This window comes from Lepidochelys olivacea (assembly GCF_965140295.1).
Source record: "Lepidochelys olivacea isolate rLepOli2 genome assembly, chromosome: 9".
In the NCBI taxonomy this organism is placed as follows: Eukaryota; Metazoa; Chordata; order Testudines; family Cheloniidae; genus Lepidochelys; species Lepidochelys olivacea.
The window spans coordinates 43,834,697-43,855,130 of record NC_140419.1 but is presented as its reverse complement, the minus strand read 5'-3'; the positions used below and the strand labels follow the sequence as shown (position 1 = coordinate 43,855,130).

General features: G+C 39.6%; 1 protein-coding gene across 3 annotated transcripts in view; it reads right to left on the bottom strand.

Moving 5' to 3' along the window:
* Nucleotides 1-20,434, bottom strand: part of LOC311526006 (glypican-5-like) — a 601,789-nt gene that overhangs the window by 223,255 nt on the left and 358,100 nt on the right. For all 3 annotated transcript variants that reach the window (XM_084638602.1, XM_084638600.1, XM_084638601.1), the window contains one exon: nucleotides 1,284-1,404. In XM_084638602.1, the coding sequence (XP_084494728.1) occupies nucleotides 1,284-1,404 (121 nt within the window). The remainder of the gene's footprint in view (nucleotides 1-1,283; nucleotides 1,405-20,434) is intronic.

Sequence of the window (20,434 nt, the reverse complement as noted above, 5' to 3'; positions counted from 1 at the left end):
ATAAAACTTATTTCACTGCAATATTAAATACCACATCCTTCTGGAAGTTATAATTCCCAATGGCAAGTTAAATCAAACAGCATAATACAAAGAATCCCTAAATCTTCAGCCTAGATAAATATTAGAACCAGCTTAAATTTAATAGCAGTACTAATTGATGGCTAGATTGTGGATTTGCCACAAATCCTGGGGAAGGAGCAATACAAAGTTGTGCTTCTCCAGGACCAACTTATGACACAGAGTCATAGCTATTCAGTTCCTTGCTTCCTCCCAGACCCAGGAAGAAAATAATTCACTCTAGTACATTATCTGGTGCAGATTACTTTCTCTTCCATACCTTCCAGAGCAGATGAGGTCAGGTCCAATAACCATTGCCCATAAACTGCCTATTTTCAGTCTCGTGCTATACCACTCTCTTATGGTGAAAAATTAGGGAAGAGTTCATGTGTAAACACTGCAGACTTTGAAGACCCAAGCTGTAAATATTCTTTCAACTGGACAAGAAAACACGTCTACTTTAAATGAAAATCAATTGTTGTTAAATCTGTTAGCTCTAGCTCATTTAGACTGACGCTATTTCTGCAACTTGCAAAGAGTTGTGCTGAAGAAATAGTACAATAGAATCATGATGGATTCAGCACCGAAACACAGCAGTTCAGGTTGGACAGCAAGCACAACCAAGGAAGCATGAGCTGAAAGTTTATGCAGACTAGGTTAATCATGTTTCTGGTAAAGCTATTGGCAGATCATCTTTCCTTTTATGGCTGGAAAGGTTAGAAATCACACTCAGGCAAGGAAACAGTTTGAAAGTTGCACACGAGGTTAATTGACCTAGTCAAACTCTGTATCCTGACTACGGTATTCTATGGAATTCAGTCACCACGGATTTGGGGATCCACTCTGGCAGCAAACAAGTCTGCTCCAGGCTGGAGGAAAATTCCACCAGCCTAGGAACACCACAGGATGGCATAGGCAACTTCACACTTGTCACAGGCCCCTGTGTAATGAATGGGGCTGCAGATAAGGAGGCATCTCCCCAGTCCTCAGCACTACAGGAATTCTGGATTGCAGAGCAGGCCATTGACAGCTGTGGGAAGGGTGCCATAAATTAGACCAGCTCCCAAGGCACAAAAGTAGTTTATACACCAGTTTACCACCATTCCACTGTGCTGTTCTTTTGGTTCTGTGCTTCAGTATAGCATACAATATATCCCAGTGTTTTTACTTTCAGATCCCTTCTAAGACCCAATGTGGAAAAACTTTTAAATGAGAGACTTACTTACCTGGTTAAAATGATGAAGTCTGTCAATTAAATGACTGATGAGAGGGTCTAATCCTTTGACTTTCAATTCTGGGTTATTAATTTGTGCCTTAAGTCCATTGGAAACAACTCTGCTGGTGTAACTAAAAAAAAAAAGAAACAAAAGATCAATCAGAGAGAAAATATTTACACTGAAAATGAGAGGGTAACATTTTACAGATTATTTTCATTAGAATAATGAACATGCACAGATTTTCCGTAATGAGTCAGGGTCAATAAACATATTACAAAGCAAACATGGTTGTAAATAGTGTAATTAGTGCAAACAATTCTTTCATCACCCCAAATCTGCATAAAATGACATGATTTCTTGCAGTATTATCAACTCCAACCCTTCCAATATCACAAGTCAGCCCCCAAAAAGATCATGAGAGATTTAAAAAAAAAAAAACAAAACAAAACAACATTTCAGGTTTCTTATTTGTATTTTGGTGTTTGAACCTTTCAGGTTTATGCTTCAAGCTTTTCTGCACAACTCTAAGGACTGGAAACTTGCTTTAAAAATCAAATTTGAGATTTTCACATAATCACTGGGATCCTGGGGCTTTCAGGAAGACACCAAATATCGCAAGACTTGCAGTAAAATCGCAAGAGTCGGCAACACTGTACATTTTCTCGATCAGCAGGGGAATGTTCTACTCAGTGAAATGAGGCTTCTCAGGAGAGGTCAGCAACTCAGAAGATCCGATTGCCTGCTAGGCTTCAGCCTTAGATGTACTGTGAGAACTCCTTCTAGCAGCATAATCTGATACATCAGCGGTCTTCATCTCAGTCATGCATTATTTTTGTCATTATGACTTTGTTAGGAGCAGTTCAGATATATACATACGTAGGGCCCGGCTCTGGGCAATCTCACCTTAGACCTTTGGATCTGAAAAACATCAGCTGTTCTCACACAGTAAATGCCTGCCTCCATCAGCATCCTCATCCTATCACCATGGACAAAGTTATAGACACAGACAGACTAATCATTCAGTCATTGCTGTAGTTCTTGTTTTTGCATCCTTAATTACAAGGAACAAACTGGGGCCCCATGCTTCTGGGGATTCTGTGCAAACTACTTTGATTTCCCTGCACCTCCTGCAGCAAAACTGGACAAGGAAATATTCATGGCCCAGTTAGGCATTGGGACTGATGGGGAAGGTCACTCAACAACTGGCTTCCCCTATGTATCCATATCTGCTTGGGAACTGTGAATCATCATGCCAAATGTACACCTTTGTAAACTCAAGCAGAAGGAGGTTGCATTCTTCCAAATTGGAACTCAAAGAGAAAGGTCCTGTTACAATTGTCTCCTTAGCACTGATGTAGAGAATATAGCTGTGGCTACTCAAAGTGGTGGTCCGCGGACCGCTGCCAGTCCGCGAGCCATTGGCTGCCAGTCTGCGTGCACATTGGGAAAAAAACTGCCGGTCCCCCACATCAGATAGCTTGAGAAGCATTGCTCTACATGATAACTCAGATGTTCTTTCAGTCTGTCAGCAATCTTCCCTTGATAGCTTTTTAAGACTGGAAAACTTAGGATCGGGCTTTCACAGGGGGCTAAGAGAATTAGGCATTCAACTTGTATTGGCTTTCAATTAGAGCCGGGCACCTAATATCCTTTGAAAATGCCAGCATAAATTATCTTTTCTCTCAGTGACTAACAGAATTGCAAATTATAATTGGACTTTTACTAGGATGTTTGTCCTGTCTTAATTAAAACCAAACAAGATGAATAAAGTTAGACTTCAAGTAAACCTGACAGTAAAAACATTACATACTGCCGTTTAACATTTGAGTTCAAGGGTCTGCTTAAAATTCTGGTGAAGACTAGAGGAGGTGGCATGGTCAGTTAAGGAAAATTATCAATGACTTTAACCTCGCAGAGAAAGGAAAGATGACAATCATGAATGAGAGCAGGGAAGAATAAAGTGTGCAAAATAATGGAAATTTAGAAAAACAAAACATTTGTCATGTTAAAATACTCAACCAATAGCAGCCTGTATCCTAGTATTAGACACAGAAAAGGTATTTGATGCAGCTCTTTAGGATCATTCTGTTGCAGTACAGGAGGAATTTAGTTATGGACATCAATTTATAGCCTCCATCAAACTGTTCTACAATTCTACAATTCTCCACGTGCATTCCTTTGTCTGAGCATCTTCCCATCACAAACTATCTCCATAAACAGCAGCACAAGGCAAGGGAATGCTTTGCTACCTATTCTCATTGCTCTATGCTTTTTATCACTTGCTATAGCTATCAAAGTTTCTCCAGATATTCAGGGCATCACAATGATAAAGAATGTAAAAAAGCTTTTTTTCTGCCTGCAAATGAAATTGTTTTAACTCTGCAAATCACAAGCCTCCATTCAATGCTTTTCAGCAGCATTATACAGATTTTGTGTAAATATGATCCAACCAAAAGCAATGCCTTTATCCACCCCATCCATTGAGCCTCATTCATTTTCCATGCCAATGATCCCCTGAGGGATTCCAATGCCTGGAGGTACAAATCTCACGCAGTGTTATTATACTGCTTGTTGCTAAATGGGCACACTCTTTTACTTAATTTAGATCAAGAAAAATGGCATAACTTTCATTATCTATATTTGGTTGAATCCAAAGTCCATTCAGATCAGTGGGGCTATTTGTGCGCTTAAATATAAGCATGTAAGTGTTTGCAGGACTGAGGCCCTATACTCCAAGACAATGTTCAAATCAGTCTGCTGCCCAAGTCATTGTTAGTGTTTGATATTTAGATATCATAGAATCATAGAACTGGAAGGGACCTCGAGAGGTCATCTAGTCCAGTCCCCTGCACTTACGGCAGGACTATGTATTATCTAGACCATACCTGACAGTTGTTTGTCCAACCTGCTCTTAAAAATACCCAGTGATGGAGATTCCACAACCTCCCTAGGCAATTTATTCCAGTGCTTAACTACCCTTACAGTTAGGAAGTTTTTCCTTATGTCCAACCTAAACCGCCCTTGCTGCAATTTAAGCCCATTGCCTCTTCTCCTATCCTCAGAGGTTAACGGGAACAATTCTTCTCCTTCCTCCTTGTAACAACCTTTTATGTACTTGAAAACTGTTATCATGTCCTCTCTCAGTCTTCTCTTCTCCAGACTAAACAAACCCACTTTTTTTCAATCTTCCCTCATAGATCATGTTTTCTAGACTTTTAATAATTTTTGTCACTCTTCTCTGAACTTTCTCCAGTTTGTCCACATATCTCCTGAAATGTGGTGCCCAGAACTGAACACAATACTCCAGTTCAGGCCTAATCAGCGCGGAGTATAGCGGAAGAATTACTTCTTGTGTCTTGCTTACAATACTCCTGCTAATACATCCCAGAAGGATGTTTGCTTTTTTTGCAACAGTGTTACACTGCTGACTCGTATTTAGCTTGTGATCCACTATGACCGCCAGATCCCTTTCCACAGTACTCCTTCCTAGGCAGTCATTTCCCATTTTGTCATTTCCCATCATCTAATCTTGGGATGTCAGGGAAAGCATATATCAAATCTGGTGGCTCTATCTTCTAGAGCTATTTATTTGTATGTTAATTATGTTCATATTTGTGCCATTACACCTATAGCCAACTGCCCTCTGGAAGCTACAGAGAGGGTTAGGACACGCAGGACCTCAAGGGTCTGCTTACTCATGTGCTTGAGACATGAATAGTCTACAGGGGCCGTACAAACAGCATGACTCACATGCCTGGGCAGCCAACTGCAGACCCCGGATGTGGCTGGGACTGCCCAGACATATGAACTGTGACAGGAGCTGCTAAGTGCAGCCAGAGGAAGCCATTTCCAGAGCACAATAATTATTGGTCCTAGAAAACCCAAGAACTTTAGTCCATCTTCTTGGGTGCCACTTACTGGGATCTCATCCATTAACTATTTACATATAGAACACTTCTCTAACAAACTGAGTCCAGAGAGACAAGGTGGGTGAGGTAATATCTTTTATTGGGCCAACTTCTGCTGGTGAGAGAGACAAGTTTTCAAGCTTACACACATCTGACCTGAAGAAGAGCTGTGAATTCTTGTCTCTCACCCAGAGAAGTTGGTCCAGTAAAAGATTTTATTTCACCCACCTTCTGTCTCTCTTATCCTGGGACTGACAAGGCTACAACAACACTGAGTCCAGAGAGTCTCAGTCCAGAGAGTATGGACCGAGTCCAGTCCATTTGCTGTAGGGTGGTGGGTTCCAGCAATAAGAGAAGATATGGCCCCTCAGTTGCTCTTGAGGGGAAGGAGAATGAAGGGTATTGAAAACCATGTTAACATGATAAACGATCACTTGAACTTGTAAGGGGTTTTCTGGACCTGCTTGCAGGTGAAGAGCCTAAGTAGAAATGCGTGTGATCAGAGCCAGAGTGCAGAGCACCAGCCTAGAATGCTGTGGGTTGAATTGTGCCTCTGTTTTAAGGAGCAACTTGCTGTCTCTCTCTCGGTTCTTGTGCAATATTGTTCTCAACAGTGTTACATTGCAACCTGTTAAGGAAAAGTTAGCATATGTGACTCCATTTTGGTTTGGGGCCCACCATTGTCTAAAAGCAAACACATCATGCACCAGGAGGAGTGTTCCTTACATACTGCATTCCTGTGAAACCCCCCCGCTTGTTTCCAGCCTGTCTCGACTCCCGGTTTCTGTTCTTTGTCTGTTCCTAACTCCCTGCCTCCTGGCCTTGATGTAAGCCTCCCATCCTAATAAAAAAGGACCATGTTGTGTAGTTAAAATAATGGTTTAGCACAAAAAATGCACTTAGCAAAAATAAATAATAAATTAAAAAAGGGTTTGTCTATTGGCTAAAGTTTCCGATGCACGAGGGCAACATGCTTTGCTAAAAGATATATAATCTCTGTATAACCTGCATTCGGGGTCCCCTCCTAGTTAGCAGGGGGGCACCACGCTCGAGCGTAATGAACTTAGTATCTTTGGAAACTCTGCAGTTGTGGACTTTGTTCGTGTGCCTCAGCCTAGACTCAAACTGTGCATGACCTATCGGGTATAATTCGCAGCAGTTCCTGTGCGTGACCTATCGGGTATAATTCGCAGCAGTTCCTGTGCGTGACCTATCGGGTATAATTCGTAACAAACTTTCCAGCAAGAGTATTGTGTATTTTTATCTAACTTCTCTATGTATGCTGTCAAACATAACGGAGAGAAGGCAAGCTAACAACCCAAGGTGAGTCACAGAGCCACTGAGGAGGGAGGACTACAATTGGAGATCAGGATTGTTCCAGGAGGCAGCTACACATCTATCTGACTTGAACTCCTATCCTGTAAGCATAGAATTAACCTGCTGGCTCTGCACCAGGTCTGATATACCTTGGAACAAACAACATACATTTCCTGAAAGGTAATTTGATTTGTTTACTTCTTTGCACTATGTAACACATTTTTTTGTGCTGACAACACAATTACTGAATTACTGAGAATGTACATTAAGAACCGTCAGAAATTGGTTGACTTTATCTAATAATCTGTAATCTAACTGAAAAATAGTAGTGCAGAATTGCTAATGCCAGTGATTCATAGATTCCAAGGCCAGAAGGGACCATTGTGATAATCTAGTCTGACCTCCTGTGTAATACAGGCCAAAGAACTTACCCAAAAATAATTCCTAGAGCAGATCTTTTAGAAAAACTTCCAATCTTGATTTAAAAATTGTCAGTGATGGAGAATCCACCATGACTCTTGTTGTTCCAATGGTTAATTACTCTAATTATTAAAAAAACACGCCCTATTTCCTTTAGTACTTTATTCATACTAGACCCTGAAATGTCTTTATCAACAACCTACAGGTCAAAAAGACCAGGAGATGTGTATAAAAACATCACCTATATGCAGCAATTTTGAACTAACCATTCTGCTAGCATGCAATGAATAGCAAATACAGGAAGAATTACTAATCGGTTTCAAAACTGTGAGTTTAATAGTAACATTATTTGACTGATCTACTGGGAAAAGCTAAAAACGTTATTTAATAAAATCTTAACAGCTTTCCAGAAATACAGTTTAGGTGATTTTTAGCTCACAAAATTATCCTAAGCTTGAAATGGGTCAGAAGCAAACTGTTGCCTAGACACTGGCATGGATAATATTTTGAACATAAATGTACATTTCTTTCCTTATTTTTGAAAAAAGATTTTGGCTTTAGAAGTTCTTTTCAAAGTCAGAACTATACCAGTGATTTTGAAACACTGTATTATTTTTCATTTGTCATCGGAAAGGAGACAAAATATAAGATGCTCCCAAACTACTGAAGAAAAAAGGAGATGAAAAGTGCTGCCTATACAATGTCCAAAACGAACCCAGTGTTTCCACTGGCTCTTTAGATAGCTACAGAGTTCAGAGAACAAACCTTAAAACTGAAAGATGCCAGACAGATAGCTGCAGGAGCTGCATTAGATACAGTAGTAATGCTATTTAGCCACATGAGACTAGGAAATGGGGGTGGCATTATCACACCATTCCCTTCCCTGTTCCCTACAGGAGACAGTACCAGTTTGGTTACAAGCATCTGATCAAAGCTTTTACAGGCAGCAGTTCCATGTATTATTGATCAGTGTCCAGCTGGGAGACCATTTCCATGGCTCCATTTCCCTCAGGATGCTATTACTCTGAGCAGGGCCACTATATGCCATTAAGCTCCCCAGTGCTCTGATCTGCGGTGGCTAATGGTCTATGCTCTTCCCAGGATCAGAAAGAAACTCTGAACTCAGATGACCAGCCTGAATGAACTCAGTCTGAATAAGGAAGTCAGCTTCCGCATATACTCAAAGTGGGGATTAGAGAGCAACATGAAAACCCCACCAAAATTCATATGCATGGTCTCGTACACTGAATTTCTCAATTTCTTTTAAAAATAATATTAGTGTACTGCATACTTGATATTATAGCAAGGTCTTTTCAAGGAATACACTGAACTCATCTGATGTAAATCAGTGTAGTTCTGTTGACTTTAATCCTATTTTACTCTGTGTGAGGATCTGGCTAAATATATCTAAACCTCAGAAGTTGATGTAAACTATCTATGTTAGGACTTTCAAAGCTGCTTATAGTATTCAGGGGCCCAATTCTTATTAATTTATGGTGGAAATTGGATGTCTATATTCTTTAGGCCAGTGGCTTTCAACATTTCCAGACTACTGTACCCCTTTTAGGAGTCTGATTTGTCTTGCATATGCCCAAGTTTCACCTCACTTAAAAACTACTTGCTTACGAAATCAGACATAAAAGTACAAAAGTGTCACGTCACACTATTACTGAAAAATTCCTTACTCTCATTTTTAATCACAATTATACAATAAATCAATTGGAATATAAATATTGTATTTACATTTCAGTGTATCGTATATAGAGCAATATAAAACAAGTGATCGTCTATATGAAATTTTAGTTTGTACTGACTTCGGTAGTGCATTTTATGTAGTCTGTTATAAAACTAGGCAAATATCTACATAAGTTGATGTACCCCTGGAAGACCTCTACATAAACCCATGGGTACACGTACCCCAGGTTGAGAACCACTGCTTTAACCACGTTGAAATTCTGAGCCCTCATTTTCTTCTCAAAAGTAGTTCTGCAGTTGGGCATTTGATTTTTCCTTCCTAAGTGAAGTAGTTTGCACTTGTCTTTATTGACTTCTCCAATTTGTCAAGGTCAATTGAATTCTAAGCTTGTCCTCCAAAGTGCTTGCAACCTCTCCCAGCCTGGTGTCATCTGCAAATTTATAAGCATACTCCCCACTCCTCTATCCAACTCATTAAAGAAAATATTGAACAGTACTGGGCCCAGGACTGACCCTGTGGGACTGCACTAGATACGCCTCCCCCCCCATACCCCGGTTTGATAGCAAACCATTGGTAACTACTCTTTGAGTTTGGTCTTTCAACCAATCATGCACTGCACCCACCTTATAGTAATTTCATCTTGACCACATTGCCCTAGTTTGCTTATGAGAATGTCATGTGGGAGTGTGTCAAAAGCCTTACTAAAATCAAGGTACATCACATCTACTGCTTCCCCCTAACCACCAGGCCTGTAACCCTGTCAAAGAAGGAATGCAGGTTGATTTGGCATGATTTGTTCTTGACAAATACAAGCTGGCTACTCCCTATAACCTTTTTGTCCTCAGCTACTTACAAATTGATTGTTTAACAATTTGTTCCAGTATCTTTCCCACTATTTAAGTTAGACTGAGTGGTCTATAATTCCATGGGTCTCTTTGCTCCCCTTTTAAAGATAGGTACTATGTTTGCCATTCTCTAGTCTTCTGGGACTTCACCCATCCCCCAAGAGTTCTCAAAGCTAATAGCAAAATTTTCAAGATTGCTCCAGCTAGTTCCTTAAATGCCCTACAATGAATTTCATAAGACTTTGCTGACTTGAATACGTATCTAACTTATCTAAATATTGTTTAACCTGATATTTCCCTACTTTGGCTTGCATTCCTTCCCCCTTGTTGTTACTATTGAGTATCTAGTCACCATTAACCTTTCTTAGTGAAGACTGAACCAAACTAGGCATTAAACAGTTCAGCTTTCTTGATGCCATCAGTTATTGGCTTACCCGCTAAGTAGAAGACCTACATTTTCCTTCACCTTTCTCTTGCTCCTAATTTATTTAAGGGACCTCTTGTTCTTGCCTTTTATGTCCCTTGCTAGGAGTAACTCATTTTGTGCATTAGCCCTTCCGATTTTTTTCCTGGATGTTTGTGCTATTCTTTTGTACTCTTCTTACCAATTTGTCCATGTCGCCACCTTTTTTTTTTTTTTTTTACAGGATACCTTTTTGATTTTGAGGTCCTGATGGAGCCATCTTGACCTCTTACTATTCTTTCTTTCTTTTGCATTGGAATAGTTTGCAGGTGTGCCTTTAATCACATATCCTTGAGAAACTGCCAGCTCTCCTTGAATCCTTTTCCCCTTAGATTTTCTTCCCATGGCACCTTACCTAGCAGGTATCTGAGTGTGTTAAAGTCTGTGTTTTTGAAGTCTATTGTCCTTCTTCTACTGCTCTAACTCCTTCCTTTCCTTAGGATCATGAAATCTATCGTTTCATGATCACCTTCACCTCAATTGCCTTCCACCTTCAGATTTGTTACCAATTCCTTCCTCATGGTAAGAATCAAGTCTAAAATGGCTGGTTATTTCTTCCACTTTCTGGAACAAAATGTTGTCTCCTATATGTTCCAAGAATGTACTGGAAATTTTGTGTTTTACCATATTAGTTTTCCAGCAGATGTCTGAGTAAAGTTCCTCATTACTATCAGGTCTTGTGTTTTGGATATGTCTGTCATTTGTTCTAGAAATGCCACCTCCGCCTCCTCTTCCTGATGTCATGGTCTATAATAGACCCTCTCCTACATCACTCCTAACTTTTACCTTTACCCAGAGTTTCCCAGCTGGTCTGCCTCCTACCTTTTTCTGGCCCTCAGAACAAGTGTATATATTCTTGATGTATAATGCACCCCTCCTCCCATTTTACCCTGTCCTTCCTGAACAAGCTATACCCATCTATAACAATATTCCATTCATGAGACTTATCCCACCAAGTCTCTGTGATGCAAATTAAGTTATAATGTAGCTTGTGTACTAATACTTCGTTTTTCCTGTTTATTCCCTATACTCCTTCAATTTGAATATAGACAGCTAATATTCTGAACAAATTCCCTCACTCATTTCCCTGTCATTTCTCCTGTGACTAGCCTAAAATACAATTACCCTTAACCATTAACCCACACCATTATGTTATGCCCCAAATTCATCATTTTAACCATCTCTTCTGTGTTTTATCAATGCAAATCTCAGCACATCTGGCCTTATGACCCATAGGGCAGTATAATGAATGATTTTTTCCCAGGCAGATGTCATGAAGTTGGTAAACAGTACCATATGCTCAATAGCAAGAAAACTGTATTGCTAAAGAGTGGATTGAAATAAGCCTTCAGCCTTATCAACTTATGTCTTAACAACCCTGAATGCTTGCCTTTGAAAAATGGGCATGAATACCAAATGGAGAGGAGTTTTATAGCACCTGGATGGTGATCATAGTATTCTACTGGCTGCTCACCAACCAACTTCATGGAGTCGCAATGAAGACCTTTTGCTTAATGTTGTATCAATTTCTAAAACACCAATTCCTTGGCTACCATCTACTCATCCACAGGATGACTCTACCAACTGGTGGCCCCCCAGTGATGCCTTTGGAATGACAGATTCATGACTGTGACTGACAGAACTGTGCTTCATCCAATAGCAATTCCATCAATAACATTACCCAGTGAAACCTAGTATGTACTTTTTTTGCCTTGTGTTATATTTTTTTATTTGTGAAAAGATCTGTCCCAGTTCATTATTATCTGGATTAGTGAGTCATTGTGCAAGGCAACTGAGAAGTCTCCAAGAGAGGAATGATTAATCTACTGACACTTAGCAAGTAGCTGTATCGCCTTTCATTAAGATGCAACGTTCAATAAACATTTATTCAAAATAATAAAAACATCTTGATAAATTTGTTGTCTGTGATCCAGCAAACAGATATAAAATAATGCACCAGTTTGTATATATTTAACCAACCTATTCTCTTTTGCCAAACTCTAACACTTCCCATAATACAAATCCTTGCTAAAGTAAATTTTTTTTAGATCTTCAGACTGTACATTTTATTAGTTGGGCCTGGTTCTCCTCTCACTTACACCAGTGTAACTCCACTGACTTAAAATTAAGATCTACCTGATTTATGCCAGTGTAAAAATGAAAGGACATCCACCTTTGTAATACGAAACTTGCAATGAGAAGAGTCCAATAATTCCAATAATTAGCTGGCAAAGTAGTTCTCTAGAGAGACCTTCCTGCGAAGATTCATGGTCTTAGTTTGTACACATACTGGTACATGGCACTTGTGAGGCTGAAAAGTGCCAGACATTTTTAGAATGTCACAGTAGCCATTGTGTGTGCATGGAAAGGAATAAACCACATTCCACAGCCTCCTTGTGGCTTATGGTACTAAGTGAGCTAGCCTAACATGCCTCAGTTCTCAAGTGAGTGGGTGTGGATCTGTGCACGGCACCTCCACCTTCAAGCCATTTCATTGTCTCTCCACTGCACTGCAAGCTCAAAAAGCCCTGTTCTTTTTTTCCCCAAGGCCCTACATTATGCAGCCTGATTACATTTCAGAGCAGGGTGCAACCCAGCCCTCTCTGCTGTGGTAATGATGCCAGCCCCATACCCTTTTTACGCCTTCATGTCAGAAAACTCTCATGCTTTCATACATATTATTTTACTCCTTAGTATTAGGATGGCCTTCCCTAAACCTTTCTGTAGAGCTGCCACTCTCAGTGTGTTCAAATCCCTTTTTTAAAGCTCACATTTGCCATCCCGCCTAAGAGAATTAATAGGCATGGAAAGGTGGTAACACAGTAAAACTTAATGGTACCTTCAGGATTTGTACTCACCCTCCAGATCTTGCCAGAGTTGCAGTTTCCCCTACTCTGTCCTTCCCTACCTCCCCTTTGGCAGACTTGACCAAGAAAAAGGTGTTAACTCGTTACATATTAAAACTACAACTGCCTTGTCCATGCTAGGATTTTACTATGTATTCATTACCATCTGTTAGCCTAGTGTGGACACACTTGCTGTCTGTTTATGACTTTCACTGTGTCATGTTGAGTCTAGGCGGCACTGTTCAGGGCAGGGAATGTATTTTTTTCATTTGTTTGGCAAGGTACCTAGCATGCTGCTGAGGACCTGCAAAATTATGAAATATAAAATAAAAAGAATGGTGGATACTCTAATTAGGTATTTACACTTTCTCTGGAGGAAAAGGACTAGAATATCATCCCTGACACCAGTGCTAGAGGAGTATATAGAAGACCAAGCCCTCTGGCCCCAATTCTCTCTGTTATACCCTTGTGAATCAGTCATAATTACACTGAAATCAGTTTCAGAGTAACAGCCGTGTTAGTCTGTATTCGCAAAAAGAAAAGGAGTACTTGTGGCACCTTCGAGACTAACCAATTTATTTGAGCATGAGCTTTCATGAGCTACAGCTCACTTCATCAGATTGAGCTGTAGCTCACAAAAGCTCATGCTCAAATAAATTGGTTAGTCTCGAAGGTGCCACAAGTACTCCTTTTCTTTTTACTGAAATCAGTGGAGTTATTCCGGGAGTAAAAGTAGAGTGTGTGATAAGATATTCAGACCAGTGGGCACCAAAGGAAATCTTAACATGGGCTAAATATTTAACACAACTAGGCACAAACCCTTGAAAATATTCTTTAAGAGCAACATTTATTAAATAACTATATTTAAAAAAAAGAGAACTTTGAATTTAAGTGATATGCCTGAGAGACTGCAGCACAAACAGCCCAATTCTAGATTCAGCTCATAATGCAATGTCTAGGGAACCACATCTAGTAAATGAAAATAAAAGTGAGTGAGGCACATGCGGTTGCTCTACAGATCTCATGAGGCAGAAATGACTTGGTGGATACTGTCTCTGGCAGAACTGCTATAATAGGCTTTGACTTTCACAAAATTGCCTTACCCAATAATAACAATGGGAAATGCAAGGAGAAATACAGCTTGCTAATGTTCTTTGACAGGACTAGGTTGATGGTGTCAAAAGGAACACAAAACTAAATATCCTTTTTAATTATCTTTGTCCACTTCATGTAGAACTCAAGGGACCTTTTACAATCTAGTTTATAATGGAAGGCCTCCCAAATATTGGCATAAGGGCAGGTTGGCAGATAGACTTGAGTGGTTTGATGACACCACCTTCTAAAGACATTCTGTATGCAGACTGATTAAAGCAAACCAAGTATTCTACTATCCGCCAAGTATTCTACCATCCGCCAAATCAATTCATTGGTTTTACTAGGAGCATATTGATAGTGCATTGATCTGAGCTATGAAATGCATCTGAAAAATGCTTGAGATGTGCCCTTAATAACGCTAATTGAGACTGAAAATACTGGCTTATCTTCTTCTAGGTATGTGAAAAACTGCTGCCAGGTAGATTGCCAAAGAGAACTGTAGATGTTAACCAAGCAGGTTGTATTGTGTTGAGTGAAGGAATGTATTTGCTTAGAACAACTTCAGTTGGAATGCATCTTCCATTTAAAGTTATATGGCCCTTTCAAGGGGACTGAAAATGATTTCTGATACTTCCATATACACATTTAATGCGCCAAAACCAAAATAATGGGGTCAGGATACAAGTGTGATACAAAATGGAAGGATGATGCACTGACTTGGAGCTCTGGCTCAGACATGCTTCCCTTTTAAAAGTTTATTGAAAAATAAGCCAGGAAACAGGACAAACAAAAAAACACAGCACACATCTGTCAAGGAAACATTTGCAGCAATGGCTAAGGGACAGTGCAAAACAGATAAGGAATCCCTTTTTCCTCAAAGATCCCACTGGTTTCCTAGACCACAAGATGGTATTCTTCAAGTACAGACACAAGTGAGATCACAAAAGATCTAAAACTAGACACAGAATTCTATTCAAAATCTCCAGGAGACTCTTGAAGCCTGACATAATGTAAACCTCCTCAACGGTTGCAAACAAAAATGTGGAATGTTGGACACAGACAGGAACACCTGACAGCCTAACTTTTTAACCTGGGCAGCTGGATGACAATGGTAGAAAACAGGATTGACTCAATATAAAAGAAGATTGAATCTCAGGAGACTAGAGTTCTGGAACTCTCTGAAAACAAAAACAAATTAGCAATAAACTTCACAGCAGTGGAGACATACTGAAAAATCAAGCGAGACTGCATAATACTTGGCTGATAGGACTTTTGGCATGGAACGAGGGCAGGCATCCAACTCCCTTTATAGAAAGCCCTAGTTGCAGAAATTTTAAAAATAAGCTTTAAAGGTGACCCATGATGTACAGAAAGATATTTTATGATCCCAATGCAGAATCTGTTAGGAAGCATAATGGGGACCATCATAATTTTTATATCAGACATATGTTGTAGGGGTAGGATATTGGCTACACTTCATACAGAAACAAAACAGAACAGACATTTATTTTGAGAGGTCAAAACACCTGCTTTTTCCAGAAGTCAGTTGCTCAAAACACACACAGTTAAACTTTTGGAATTAAGGAATAGCTATCAACAGGGACTATATGAACTGCAATATTATATGCACTCAGGGATTGATCCCATGATTTCAGTGAGCTTTGAATTGGGCCCTTCATGCATGCTCTAGCCTCCACAACTCTCACATCATCCCCATCTCCCTCTAACACAAACACAGCTGATTATCTTTCTTGCCCATTGCTCATGTTGTATCACCCTCAGTTGGGCTGGATCCTCTGCTCATTGCAGTCAAAGCTCCTACTATTCTAAATGGGGTAGGATAAAGGCCTAAAATCTCTCTGCTGCATCAAGTTCAAGCCTCTTGTTCTCCTCGTCTATGCTCTTCACAACTGTGACCAACCCTACTTTTCCGCTTCGCTCTCTTACTGTGTCACCCCCTCCACTCTGCCATTTATGCCCTCAGCTGTGCTTCTGTCTATTTCTCTCACAGACACCTCCTTGCTTTCTTTCACTCCATCTCACACTCACAAAATACCCTCCCTGGCCTAGTCTCTAAAATCAGTCATGACCACCTCCTCCAGATTACTCAGAAGACCTTCTTCTCTTATGATGTCCAGACAAAAATTGCCAATTAATAATGATTTGTGATGAGCTGATGGGAATAGTTGATACTTAGAGGGAAACAATTTTATGTTTTATCCTTTTTCTTCATCCACCTGCATTGCTTGACTTAAACTGTGAACTCATTGTGCTAGGTACCTTCACAGGATAACCCTTTAGAATAGCTAAAAGTAAGAGACTTCTGTGGAGTTACAAAGCAAGTTTTCACCATAATTAAATGATGAGAGAATTTTAACAAGATATTAGTACACTTATAAGTAAGTGAGACTTATAAAATAATCTCTCTGAATTCATCTATTTTCCCATCACTCAGGTTCAGTTCTACCAATGAAACTTAGACCATATGACCCGAGTTACCTAATGAAAAACAGCCATGGGCAGTGGAGGTTTTATATTTACCACTCAATGAACGAGTTCATTAACTGTGAAAGGAACCTTAATTATTACTACTACTTTTACCAAGATGGACCTTTTAGACTTAAGGTATTAGTTAAGGTTCTGACTATAATCTTTTTTATATTTTCCCACATTTTGTAACAAATTTGAAGAAATACATTAAAAAAATCCAAATACTGGAAGTCTGACAGGACCAGCTATAACACTAGAGGGAAGCCTTTTGGTTATACAACACATAGCTATTATAATAATGATAAAGGCCTGAATCAAAAATGTATAGCCTTTTCATTCATATCAACAAAATCTTAAAGTAAGTTAATTAAGAAGAGCATTTGTATTAAAAACTGGTGTGTATTTTCCATATGCCATATTTAACCTGAAAATTCATTAGATTTTGGTCAAAATGTATTCTTATCAAGACGGTTGCACACTTTTATAATAAGCAAAAAAAAAAGCAAATGCTTAAAACAAGACAATTAAAGGTTGGCCAAAAAACAAAACAAAAGATCAGACATTCTAACTTCAAAATCTCTTGAGTTACAGTTCTTCAACCTCTGACTCTTCCTAAATCTTTTTCAACAGACATTGAGCAACATCACCCAAAAGCAATGAAGTAATGAAGTTCTATCAATGTAGAGAAAGTGACACTTTGCTGGGAAAGCAGGAGAATACATCTGATTCCTTCTTTTACTGGGCATAGATCAGGAAAAAATTCAGCATTTGTTGATCCCTCAAATAGTAGATCAAAAACAGAAAAAATTCAGTTATGGTACTCAACAATCTTTGGTTGGTTTCAACAGGCTTTGGATCAGGCCCATGGCAATTAGAATAGTCCCATAGGCATCATGTGGTGCTAGAATTCCTTACAGACATCCCAGCCTTTTCCATAACAAGCTCAGAGGGACTGAATATGGATACTTTCTGGATTAGTTTAAAGGTTTAGGTCCAGCTCAGGTTAGCCATAACTGAAATTCGTAGCCAGGTGATGTCTGATATCCTACGTGAAATAAACTATCCTCTGTCCAGCGTCTAGGAAAAGGTTGTTCTTACCTCCTTTTGGCAAGGATTCTCTCTTAAGTGGGTGACCATCCAGAACAAGGCTGAAATACTTCAGAGCAGTGATACTTACCTCAGTGGTTCAGGAGCCAAATTAGCGATCAACATTACCCAAAAGAGCCACAGTAGTGTGAATTCATTGTTTCAGTTATGAGATTATATATATATTAATATAATATTCATATTCTCACAGCAAAAGGACTGACCCAGTGTTATCATTTTTATCAACTACAATTGGTTAATAACTTAGTAAAAGCATCATGATTGGTTAATAATTAAAGCACACAGTGTTTTAATATCATCTGCTGCAAAGAAGAGGGGACATATTAAAGACCCACTTGCAAGCCTCAGTCTGAGTATCACTACTTTAGAGGAAGCTTGCCCTGTCCAGCCTCCAGCTGTTTTGTGTAACTAAAGGACTTCATTCACAAGCACTAAATTTACAAAAAAAAAAAAAAAAAAAAAAAAAAGGTCTGACAAAGTGACTTTTGTGCTATGACAAATTTGAAAGCGAGAACATTTATACAAACATCAATTTACTTGGCCTAAAGCAGTTTTTCAGTTCTCCTGCTGATATTGTTAAAGATTTATGTCTGATTAAGTTTGTTTTCCCTCAGAATTCAGCTTCTGCTTCTACCTGAAGTGAAGTCATGTCATAATCCTAGGTTTATGATTTCACAGTCTGCTGGCACAACATGATTGGTGTCACAAATTCAACACTATAATTTCATTGCATGATTAAGTAGGGTAAGGTTTGGATTGCTAGGGAGAAAACTCTTATTTAAAACACAATGCCATCAATCGTTAACATATTTACAGGAAAAATTAAGAAAAACACATAGAAGAAAATAGATTGAAGTATAATGAAGGCTAGTTTTTTCACTCTGAAAATCCTCTTTAAGGTTCATGTGGTTTAGGGCTAAGTTCCACCAGCCTTACTCAGTGAAGAAGATCCTATTCAACCTGAGCAGGACTGGCAGAATGTGGTTCTTAACTGGTATTTCTGACCAGAATATTGTTGGGTTGGACTGCTATTACCCATTGGTGTCTCCTGGTATTCACAGGCTTTACTTGCTGGTTCCTTGATAGCCTCAGTTTATAATCACATATAGTGTTAACCCTTATGGTACACTTCCTCATAGCCCTGACTTCCAATGCATAGTGTTTCTCCAGTTTTTTAATCGACTTCTTTGTGCCCACCATAAGGGCATTAAGATCTTTGTCAGTTTCACTTTAGATATAGTCAAAATGCTCTGACAACAATCCCCAAGTACTGACAAGTAAATAAGCTACCAAGCAGCTCAACTGTCTCAACAAAAAATAAACTAAAATGAACTTCTTACAGCGCATACATACAGCCTCTGCCCCCCAGAAAACACATCTGGAAGCAGATGGGGAAACAACCTGAACAATGCAATAGGAAAAAAGAAAAAAACCCAGCAAGAAATACTACTAAACGGACTGAAGACAGCAAATAGAAAGGAAAAAAGTGTTCTCAAATATATGGGGCTACCTGGTGGACAGCCCTGCATGGGTGACCATTAAGAGTGAAATCCTGGCCCTGCTTAAAGCCAATGACAAAATTCCCATTCATGGCAATGGCACCACAATTTCACCCCAGGGGAGCAGGCACAAAAGGCCTACTACCTTCCTGCCTCCACTGAAGTCAATGGAATTTTTCTTATTTACTTCCACGGCAGTAGGCTCAGATTCAAGCTTTCTTTCCTCGACATTTACACCCTTGTGCAGGTGCCAGGAAAATTCTCTGTCTGCACACTCCCAGCTCACAAGGCCACGGATAGTAGCGATAGGTTGCCCAAACAGAGCATGCCCTTCTGGTAGGGAGCGGAGCTGAATGGGGCAAAAAAAAAAATGCACCCAATAACCTGCTAAAGTGCAGCATAGGGCTTTCCTGCACTGGCACTCCACACAGAAATGGGGGTGCACGTAGGAGTTTAGCCCTGGCTGCCTTTCTCCAACGCAAGTGGTAGCTTTAGACCATAATCTTGCCTGAAACTATCACGTAACATCTCATTGTGGGATATTTAATTTTAAGGTGCAATGCAGAGTATTTCACAAATTGAAGATAGCCAGGTATATCAAGAAGGATCTGGCAGTTTTAAGGTGCTCTGATGCTCTAGGGGGCAACAGGAACCTTTCACAGATCACAGCTGCTGTCTGGAGGAAGAGGATTGTTCCAAGCCTTTCTAGAGATTCGGAGAATTGTTGACACCAAAACACACACTGGAGGCCATGGGACTCAGGACAGTGAACATGTATGTGGCTGCACTCAGCTGTAAGGAAAGGTCTGTAAGCATCAGAAAGAAAAGAAACCAACTGGAGGAGTGAATCTGTTTTTCTGCTAAAACCAGCAATAAAGAGGCCACTTTGACACTGACAGGAAGTCAGATTTCTAATGCGTGTGATAATAAATGCACACAGCAAACTGAAATCTTTCCAAACACAAGACAAAAGGAATGAAAGAATAGCAGGCAGTTTGTTGTGCCACAGTAGTCAGCTACAAAGCAGTATTTGTTATCCACTCAGAAAAAAACAATTTATGATTAATGTCAAGGAAGAAGGAAAAACGAAATAATAGATGAGAGAATGAATGATGTAGAGACACTAAAACAAAAATAGAAAACTTTTGACATTTCAACATTTACAATAGGATTTAAACTGACTTTGGTTTTCTATAGCATCATTCATCTTGGAGAGATCTTGAAGCGCTTTACAAAGCAATGTGTTGAAGTCTGGTAGTGCAGTGACTACACAGGCTGCTGGAGCAACTACTGTTCCCGAAGCAGCTGCCCACAAACAGCCGAAGACAACAGAATCGGTTTTCAATATAAAGAAAAAAACTTGCATGTTCTGCAGCTGTCACATAATTCCTCCCAGAGGTGCCACAGGATCTTTAATTGCCACCTTGAACAAGTGTGACTGGATGGTACAAGGAAGTTGGGAATAGGCTACTAT